The following is a 10,846-nucleotide window of genomic DNA, read 5'->3' on the forward strand; positions in this document are numbered from 1 at the left end:
GCTGAGGCAGGAGAATTGCCTGAACCCAGGAGGCGGAGGTTGCAGTGAGCCGAGATCGCGCCATTGCACTCCAGCCTGGGTAACATGAGTGAAACTCCGTCTCAAAAAAAAAAAGAAAACGTAGTCAAGATTGAGCACAGTGGCTCACAAGGCCTGTCATCCCAGCACTTTGGGAGGCCTAGACAGGAAGATCACTTGAGGTGAGGAGCTCAAGACCAGCCTGGGCAAAGTAGCTCGAGACCCTGTCTCTACAAAAAAAATTTTTTTTTAATTTTAAAAGATAGTCATGAATGCAAAACAATTGGGAAGATTAGTAGGAACTCAACTTTATACAACTTGAATTTTAAGAAAAACATTACTATTTCTATACATTAAAGTTTAAAGATAATACAGACCAGGCAGGGTGGCCCACAACTGTAATCCCAGCACTTTGGGAGGCCAAGACAGGAGGATTGCTTGAGCCCAGGAGTTCAAGATTAGCCTGGGCAACATGGCAAAATACCATCTCTACCAAAAAGACAAAAAAATTCACTGGGTGCCAGGCATATAGTGGCTCACGCCTGTAAATCTCAGCACTTTGGGAGGCCGAGGCAGGTGGATCATCGGAGGTTGGGAGTTCAAGACCAGCCTGGTCAACATGGTGAAACCCCATCTCTATTAAAAATACAAAAATTAGCCAGGTGTGGTGGTGCATGCCTGTAGTCCCAGTTATTTGGGGGCTAAGGCAGGAGGATGGTTTGAGCCTGGAAGGCGGAGTTAGCAGTGAGCCAAGATCACACCATTGTACTCCAGCCTGGACGATAGAGCCAGACCCTGTCTCAAAAAAATTTAAAAATTAATACAGCTAGTATGAATCCTCAAAAACTTAAAAATTTTTTTAATTATTAAAAAAAGTAATACTGCTACTGTTTTGCTTAGGTAAATTGTGGGCTAGACTACAAAATAAAACTATCATTTTTAACACTTTTCTGAGGGGAAATATTCTTCACGTTTCATAACAACTTGATGACCTTTTAGAATATATATGTACACCATTGTGATGTTGAGGCTGCCTGTTGTAAATACGATTTTTGTGAGCTTGATTGTACAAAATTGAAATTTGCAAACATCTTACTGAATTTACTGTTTCCTATAGCTGTTAGGCTTACTGAAGTCAGAAAAATCTATTTTGTTGCCTGCTTTGTGACACTCATGATGTGACAGGGATTAAATTTCTAAAGAGTTTATTTAATTGCCTTTAAAATTAGTATGTAAAAAAGTTTAATTAATTATTTTAATTTGAAACAGAGTCTCTCTCTTGTCACCCAGACTGGAGTGCAGTGGTATGATCTCAGCTCACTGCAACCACTGCCACTGGGTTCAAATGATTCTCCTGCCTCAGCCTCCTGAGTAGCTGGGATTACAGAGGCCCACCGCTGCGCCCGGCCTCAAATTAACAATTTATAATCCCATTACTTTGGGAGGTCGAGCCGGGCAGTATGCCTAAGCTCAGGAGTTCCAGACCAGCCTGGGCCATGGCAAAACCCCGCCTCTACCCAAAAAAAATGTTTTTAATTTATAATGAGAAAATAAATTTATATTTCCTTCTTAGAAAGGTCTCTAGAGGATCTTTTGTTTTGTTTTGTTTTTTGTTTTTTGTTTTTTCTGCAAAGCATGTGTCCACACCCTCTTGCCATGCTTGTATGCCTTAAAGATTTTGGTTGGCCTGTCAGCAGTGTGCTTCATTGGGAATCGATGCAGCACCCTCCTGCCTGCAAGCTGACTAAAAGCCTTTTCCTTCTCCAGAGACTTTGGGACCATTTATATTCACCGGGGAAAGGGTCAAACAACTCCTGCCTCTCCTCCTTGCCCTGTTTTTCTTGGCACATCTACTGATACTAGGTCCCCATTCGGACAAAAAAAAAATGTCAGCAGCTGGAGGTAGAATTTATTGACCCTAGACTCCCCCTGAAAGGTAAGGACACAAGAGACGGTTGTATTTATCTATAACTTGTTAGAAAAATACATTTGTGTGCATTCATGTGTACATGTGTCTGTACGCATATACAAGAAACAACTGAGTATTTCTTTAAAAACCTTAGTCAGTTAGAACCATCTCTGTTGCAGGTGACAGAAAACCCAGTCCAAACAGGCTTAAGTATAAAAGAGCTGTTAGTTCATATAACTAAAAAAAAGTCCAGGGCTAGAGTCAGGGTCCATCTGCCTCTGCCTCGTCGGCAGTAGTTCCATGATTGGGCTCCGCACCATTAGACATAACTTCCTCCCACACACAGCTGTGCTCAAGCAGAAGCCCTCAGGTTGTCTCCTTGATCTGGGTGAGACCTAGAGTTGCTTCCACCAAAGCTAAATTTAAATATTGTTGCTACAGGAAAAGAATGGAAAATAACGAAACAATAAATTTTTGTCTTTGTAAGACATTTGTTTCCAGTTCTTCTCCAACTGTATAAGTTCTCCCAAGTCAGAGGGCAGAATTCTCAAACAAAAATGCAGGGACAGAACCAGGCACAGTAGCTAATAAGGCCTGTAATCCCAGCACTTTGGGTGGCCCAGGCAGAAGGATCAGTTGAACCCAGGAGTTCGAGACCAGCCTAGGCTTCACAGTGAGACACCATCTCTACAGAAAATTTAAAAATTAGCCAGGCATAGTGGCACACTTCTGTGGCCTCAGCCACTCAGAGGCTGAGATAGGAGGATTTGCTTAAGCCCAGGAAGTTGAGGCTGCAGCATGCTGTGACAGTGTGCCAATGCCCTCTAGCCTGGGTGTATAGAGCAAGACCCGCCTCAGAAATAAAAATTTAAATAAAAATGTTTTAATGTAGGAACAAGCATTTCTTCTTGATTTTAAAGACCTATCTCCCTCATGTTGGGGATGTCAGAATTCCAGTGGCTTATTGATTAACTAACCTTCTCTGTTAGGAGAATATTTATTGAACACCTGCTCTGTAGGCTTTCTGCTTATACTCATGGGAGGCACATTGACAAGATTTTGTGCTGTGTTTTCAGGGACGTCCAGCAGGGAGGGTCACTAGGATACACTGGGCATGCATGAGCTGAAAACAGAAGAGATTTAACTCTTAGTGGGAAAGTTGACCAGATAAGACTTCATGGAGTTGACGACCTCTGGTTCAGTTTTGAAGGGTGAATAAAAAGATACCAGCCCTCCATACCAAAAGAATAACTTCTGCAAACATTTTTTGACCTGGTACTTGACCAATGGACTGCACATCATCAGGAAGGCCGAAAGTTGAGTTCCTAGAGGGAATGATAGAAGGCAAAACCTAGAGAGATGGCAGGGGCCAGACTTCAGGGGCCTGGGGGTGTGTATTCTGAGTCGAGGAGACCGAACTTTATTCCAAAGACTTCGTGTTCTGTAGAAGCATGAGAGATGAGTGACAAGGTCTGGTTTATATGTTAGGAAGTTCTCAGCTGTAAGGTGAATAGATCAGAGGTGTTGGGGCAAAGGCAGGGGGCCCAGTAAAGTCTAGGAGTGAGGCTCTGTACTGAGGCCCTGGTGGTGGAAGTGGAGCAGGTGGGCCACCTGAAAGGGCTGCTAGGAAGTTGACACCAACAAGATGTGGTTAGTCTGGGTATGGGGAGTAAGGGAAAGGAAGAGCTTGCCAGTTGGCAGGTTTCAATCCTTCCAAAGCATTTCTGCAGAAAGATTCTGGAAGAGCTGTATTCCTACTTACCCTTAAAGGAAAGAAACTGCCCTTGAATTCCAAGGACATGATGACTGAGCTGGAATTCCAAATAATGTGTCCCAGTGAGCGCAGACCTCTAGCCACTCTGTCTTACCATGTCTGTAAACGGTTAATTTGCTCTGATGAATTTGCCCATCTTGGAGAAGGGGGCTCTGCTGACTTTTTTTGTTTTGTTTTGTTTTGTTTTAATCATGGAGTAAATGTCCTTTGAGTAGGAAGACTTTAGACTCTATTGTTAAAAGAACATGGGAAGGCCAGACGTGGTGGCGCATGCCTGTAATCCCAACACTTTGGGAGGCCAAGGCAGGCATATTACTTGAGCTCAGGAGTTCAAGACCAGCCTGGACAACATAGCAAAATCCTCTCTACTAAAAATACAAAAAATTAACCAGGCACGGTGAAGCGTACCTGTATTCCCAGCTACTTAGGAGACTGAGATGGGAGAATAGCCTGAGCCCAGGAAGTTGAGGCTGCAGTGAGCCACAGTCATACCACTGCACTACAGCTGGGTGACAGCAAAACCCTGTCTGGGGAAAAAAAAAATACCAAACAACATAGCATACTCTGTTATGTAGCAGCTAGTTCCTATATCTATAATTTTATTAGTTCATTTAAAATACATCAGTGTTGGCTGGGTGTGATGGCTCACGCCTGTAATCCCAACACTATGGAAGGCTAAGGCAGGAGGATCACTTGAAGCCACAAGTTTAAGACCAGCCTGGGCAACATAGCGAGACCCTGTCTCTACAAAAAAAAAAAAAGGTAAATAAAAAATAAAATATGTCAGTGTGTTTTGGGAACATGTTGAGAGCATAGCATGCTGATATATTCATTTTACCACTGAGATTTGAATTGAGGCATCTCTTAGAATAGGTTTTATTTTGTGCATACCTCAGAGGATGCTGTCCCTCTCATAGAAACAGATATTCAAACATATAATCTGCTCTTTTCTTGGGAGGAAAGTATGTGCATTACACACAGGTTGCTCTGTGGTCACTGCTCCTTCATACTGTGTTTCTGCCTCTGCCTGAACCCAAACCCCTCCCAGCCTGACAGAAATGTTCGCTTACGCAGCTAGCCCTGCCTCAGTTTGTACCACATCTACCTGTCGGCTGAGACATCAGAAGTCGATGTCCATGTCAGCCTCTGGGCACCCCAAGATGATGTTACCTCCAATAGACAGTGAAGGAGATAACTTCAAGTCTATGTAAGAAAAATGCACATTCTTTGTGAAACTAATGTGTACCCACTGCTTCTTAATTTTGTGCTGTGGATCTTACAGTCTGAGATTTTGTTAGCTGTCCACAAGGTGTCCTTCTTCCATGTGATTTTAGTTAGCACATCTTGTCTCGTGATGTTCTCAGTTGCGTGTGTGTGTGTGTCTTCGTGCCTTTGCATATTACAAAGTGTGTAAGAAGTTCCTGCTCCTCCCAAGTTGCTTTCAGCATGTGGAATTTTATACATATACCATTTGTGTACTTCCAAAACTTTTTAGTTGCCTGTTCTTCAGTCACATCTGCATATCCTTTATTTCTTTCGTATTGGCACAGTTCTCTGTGTATAAGCAATTTCAGAGGGAAGCAAAGGGGAAAAGTGTGAGTTAGCTGTTCTCTGTCCTAGAATTTCCCTGCATTAATTTTGTCCTTGAAAATATATATAATACTCCTCCCTTAAACTCCATGAGGCTTTGTCTCATTATGTATTGTTCTGTTGGTACCACTTCCCACTTAACTACCTTTTGTTCCTAAGTCCTATAAAATATCCCTTGGATCTGGATTTATTATACCTTATTTTCTCCACTGTGTATAAAAGGTATATTGTGACTGTAAATTTGTGTATGTCATGTTCTGAGACCTTCTTAATTTTCTGGTCTCACAGCACTGTTCCTGATCAGAGAACTCCAGTTGCTTCAACACACAGTATTAGCAGTGCAGCCACCCCGGATCGAATCCGCTTCCCAAGAGGCACCGCCATTCGTAGCACTTTCCACGGCCAGCCCCGGGAACGGCGAACCGCCACATATAATGGCCCTCCTGCCTCTCCCAGCCTGTCCCATGAAGCCACACCATTGTCCCATACTCGAAGCCGAGGCTCCACTAATCTCTTTAGTAAATTAACTTCAAAACTCACAAGGAGGTAAGTGGTGGTTTTGATGGTTTTGGAGTGTGAACACGTAGAGCAAAAGGAAAAATGCCTTTTTTGTTGTGTGAAGCCACTACTGCTTGGATGCTTTTCAGTCTGCCTTCAGCTCATGGGTTTTTGGTTTTATATACATCTAACTTTATACTTTAAAACCTTTAAAGTAGAAATTACAGAGCTCAGAGTCTTCATAACACTAAAAGTTAACTAGCATTTAGGAGGTTTTTTTTATTCTTTATTTACGTTCCTTTTGCTCACATATCTATCTGCATGCCATGTTCGTCGTAGTCGAACAGGCAGAACTTGAGTTCTGGTGTGGGTTGGGGCCTGGCACTCCGTGGCAGTCAGCAGGAAAGACCATGTATGTCTTTCCTAATCATCTCCAGCCCTGGAGGAAAGAAACAACTCCTTCTCTCACTTAATTGTTGTTAAGTGGCAATAAATTTCTTAGAGTCCAAATGTTGAAAATTTCTCTCTCAGTCTTAGTAATTTATATTGAGAGCAAGTTAGTATCCTTAAATGGTATCATTTGGAGATAAAAATGTTTGATTTATTCTCAAAAAATAAAAAATTATTATTTTTGTATAAAATGCTCTATGATTCTTGGCTGGTGGTCCTGGAAATTTTCTAAAATGCTCCATGTATCTAGTAGGCTAGCATTTTGGACCTCAGTAAACTCTTTTTTTGAGACAGAGTTTTGCTCTTGATGGCACAATCTCGGCTCACCACAACCTCCACCTCCCAGGTTCAAGCGAGTCTCCTGCCTCAGCCTCCTGAATAGCTGGGATTATAGGCATGTGCCACCACACTGGCTAATTTTTGTATTTTTAGTAGAGGCGGGGTTTCACCATGTTGGTCAGGCTGGTTTCGAACTCCTGACCTCATGATTGACCCGCCTCGGGCTCCCAAAGTGCTGGGATTACAGCTGTGAGCCACCACACCCGGCCCTGGGCCTCAGTAACCTCTTAAGTGTCCTTTGAGATAACTTCATTTCTATAACCTTGTGTACCTGTTACAAAAGCCTAGAAATACTAGCTGTTTCAAGAGGAAGAAGAAAGTGTACGACTTTGAACCATAAACAAATAGTGAAGGGTACCTTTCCAAGAAGGAACCCAGGAAACCCAAGAGCCCCTGCAGTTTCAGGACTCCCTAGAGGAAATTTTTTGAAATTAAGCCTAGCTGTGGCTCAGTCTGTCTGAGTTATCCTGCAGGTTTGCCTGGGACAGACCCTCTTATTTGTCATCTGTAGGTTACAGGACAGCAGCAGCAGTCTTTGCTGGGTCTGAAATGATCAGTTCCCTCCTCTGTTTTTCTGTATTCCCTATGGCCTGTAGCCTATTACTTCATTTCACACCATCTCCATTATCTAAACTGTAAGCTAAATATTACTTTTCAATCTCTGTAATTTCTTAGTAATTTTATATTAGATCAATCATCTGAAACCGGTGAGTCACATTAAAGTCTGATGTACTTGTTATTAGGACATGGAATAGACTAGGGAGTCTTTCTTTTCTTTTCTTTTCTTTTCCTTCCTTTCCTTTCCTTTCCTTTCTCCTTTCCTTTCTCCTTTCCTTTCTCCTTTCCTTTCTCCTTTCCTTTCTCCTTTCCTTTCCTTTCCTTTCCTTTTCCTTTTCCTTTTCCTTTCTTTTCCTTTTCCTTTCCTTTCTTTTCCTTTTTCCTTTCCTTTCTCCTTTCTCCTTTCTCCTTTCTGACGGAGTCTCACTGCCACCAAGGCCGGAGTGCAGTGGTGCAATCTTGGCTCACTGCAACCTCCGCCTAGCTTAGGGAGGATTTCTGACATCCATTAGCATTAACTGGAAGTCAGATGCGTCAGGTTCTGTTTACCCTCTTACTCACTTCTTAGCCCATTTATTAAGCACCTCATTTCAGACTTGTCAGAACAGAATGGGCTGAAGAGCTTTGCTAGGTTTGGGGCACCCCATGACCAGCCAGCAAGAGAGACAGTGAGTTCAACCTGAGAAGAGTCTGGTGACTCTAAGAATAAATCATTCCTTCCTGGCCGGACACAGTGGCTCGTGCCTATAAATCTCAACACTTTGGGAGACAGAGGCCGGTGGATCACTTGCAGTCAGGAGTTCGAGACCAGCCTGGGTAGCATGGTGTAACCCTGTCTCTACTAAAAATACAGAAGTCAGCCATTTGTTGACACATGCCTGTAATCCCAGCTACTTGGGAGGCTGGAGAATTGCTTGAACCCAGAGCGCAGAGGTTGCAGTGAGCTGAGATTGTGCCACTGCACTCTAGCCTGGGCAACAGAGAGAGACCCTGTCCCAAAAAAAAAAAAATCATTTCTTCCTTTCAGGGTTATCCCATGGCCTGTCTCAGGCCTCTCTGCCCCTAGCTCCTTCTTCAGGGATTGGGCCGAAATGAAATCTACCTCTGAAACTCGGGTGATAGTAGATGGAGCCAGACACTGTTCACGTGGCTGCTCACCTTCCTGTTCCTGCCTAATATCAACAGGTGTTTTCCCCTCTGAGCCCCAAGCACAGGGGGAATGTGCAGCCCTGAGGCTTGGCTAAGTTCAGAAAGGGCAGCTTTGTGTTCATCCACTTTGTTCTGTACTTGTCTCTTTAAATAACCTCTTGCACATCATTAAAATCTTTGAGTTTATTTGTCTTCTTTATACTCTTTTTTTCAGTCATTTTAAGACTAGCATTGATTTTATTATATGTATATAATGAAACAAAGGAAAACAAGAGTGTCATTGATAAAAATATGAACTACCTCTTTTTTTTTTTTTTTTTTTTGGAAGTTGGAGTCTCACTTTATCGTCCAGGCTGGAATGCAGTGGCGCAATCTCAGCTCACTGAAACCTCCGCCTCCCAGGTTTAAGTGATTCTTGCGCCTCAGCCTCCCAAGTGGCTGGGACTACAGGCAGCCACCATCACGCCTGGCTGATTTTTGTATTTTTAGTAGAAATGCAGTTTTGTTATGTTGGCCAGGCTGGTCTTGAACTCCTGACCTCAAGTGATCCACCCGCCTCAGCCTCCTACAGCCGGTGGCTTGAGCCACCGTACCCAGCCAAAGCTGCTTAGCTTATTATGTGCTAAGGTAGCTGTCTATATATAGAGATACAGACATATTCATTTTATATATATAAATATGTGTATACATCATACGTGGGCATATTTTATGTATAAAATGACTATATATCATATATACAAACATTTATATGTATGAAATGAGTATATTATTATACATGTGCACACACATGTGCACACACACACTTATCTTCATAATCCACCCCATTTTATAAAAGAAACTGAAGGTGAAGTTCGGAGACATTAAGGCACATATTTTTAAAAGCATCAGGGCCTGGTACAGTGTCTCAATGCCTGTAACCCCAGCACTTTGAGTGGTCAAAGGAGGTAGATCACTCGAGGTCAAGTGTTCAAGACCAGCCTGGCCAACATGGTGAAACCCCATTTCTACTAAACATACAAAAATTAGCCTGGTGTGGTGGCACACGCTTGTAATTCCAGCAACTTGAGAGGGTGAAGCAAGAGGATGGCTTGAACCGAGGAGATGTAGGTTGCAGAGAGCCAAGATCACACTATTGCACTCCAGCCTGGGCAACAGAGTGACACTCTGTCAAAAAAAAAAAAAAAAAAAAAGTATCGGCTGGGTGCAGTGGCTCATGCCTATAATCCCAACACTTTGGGAGGCTGAGGCGGGTGGATTACCTGAGGTCAGGAGTTCAAGACCAGCCTGATCAACATGGAGAAACCCTTTAAAAAAAAAGTATCAGGCATCCTTTTAGCCACTACACTGTGCTTCCCTTTGAAAAGACAGTTGCAGGCATGACAGTTGGACTATATTTATTTCATATATTTGAATTAAAATTGGAAACTCAGGCTTCTTGTTTAAAAAAAAATCTAGGTGGTCATCTTATTTACAGTTTCTTTTTTTTTTTTTTGGAGACGGAGTCTCGCTCTTGTTACCCAGGCTGGAGTGCAATGGCGCGATCTCGGCTCACCACAACCTCTGCCTCCTGGGTTCAAGCAATTCTCCTGCCTCAGCCTCCTGAGTAGCTGGGATTACAGGCACGTGCCACCATGCCCGGCTAATTTTTTGTAGTTTTAGTAGAGACGGGGTTTCACCATATTGACCAGGATGGTCTCGATCTCTTGACCTCGTGATCCACCCGCCTCGGCCTCCCAAAGTGCTGGGATTACAGGCTTGAGCCACCGCGCCCGGCCCCTTATTTACAGTTTCAAGGCTGTTTCCGCCCCCAAATTTTTGCAGAAAGGTAGTCTTTTATCATATCTTGTTAAACTTTATTAACTGAGGTCTATTATCTCCCGTAGTGTTGTACCTAATCAGCTATTGACATTTTGTTCTTAAAAACAATCAAAATCCTTGCTAGAGTGGTTGAAACTTCTTATTCTCCTTTAGCAATTATTGCTAGGATTAAAATTGCAGTTCCAGAAAGGCTGAAGTGTTTGTACTTAGATGCTGCAAGGGAGACCCAGTGTGGCCAGGTGTGAAGAGGGCTGGAGTCAGGAAGCCGACACTCTGCTTGGAGGGGACATGGCTTTGGAGAGCTATGGGCCCTTTGTAGTCAGGAGCAAAACTCTCTCCCCTTGGGATCAGGCCTGGCCTTGCTAAGAGGCTTCAGAGTCACCCATACCCTGCAGGCAGAACAGCCAGGCACACATGCAAGTGCCTCTGCCCTCAGGTTAATCCTTGTTGCCATGAGCAGAGTGCGAGGCCTCCACCTGCAGCTTTCTCCTGCCTCTTTGTACCTCAAGGGATTGTAGGAGGAAAAGATAAGAAAAGACTCCTATAGTAATTGACCAGTAACCCTGATTTTTCCCAGGTGGAAGATGAGGAAATGGACAGGCACCATGGCTCACGCCTATAATCCCAGCACTTTGGGAGGCCAAGGCAGGAAGATCACTTGAACCCAGGAGTTCTAGACCAAACTGGGCAACATAATGAGACCCCATCTCTATATACTTTTTTTTTCTTTGAGACAGAGTCTC

At 43.3% G+C, this 10,846-nt stretch overlaps 1 protein-coding gene across 15 annotated transcripts in view; it reads left to right on the forward strand.

Moving 5' to 3' along the window:
• The window catches only part of MARK3 (microtubule affinity regulating kinase 3), a 118,952-nt gene that overhangs the window by 99,563 nt on the left and 8,543 nt on the right, over positions 1-10,846 (forward strand). For 9 of the 15 annotated variants that reach the window (XM_017505319.2, XM_017505303.2, XM_017505305.2 and 6 more), the window contains 2 exons: positions 4,750-4,908; positions 5,580-5,837. In XM_017505319.2, the coding sequence (XP_017360808.1) occupies positions 4,750-4,908; positions 5,580-5,837 (417 nt within the window). The remainder of the gene's footprint in view (positions 1-4,749; positions 4,909-5,579; positions 5,838-10,846) is intronic. The other 6 variants (XM_017505313.2, XM_017505314.2, XM_017505315.2 and 3 more) reach the window with 1 other exon arrangement.

The sequence above is a fragment of the Cebus imitator genome, unplaced genomic scaffold (genome assembly GCF_001604975.1).
Source record: "Cebus imitator isolate Cc_AM_T3 unplaced genomic scaffold, Cebus_imitator-1.0 Scaffold338, whole genome shotgun sequence".
Lineage (NCBI taxonomy): Eukaryota > Metazoa > Chordata > Mammalia > Primates > Cebidae > Cebus > Cebus imitator.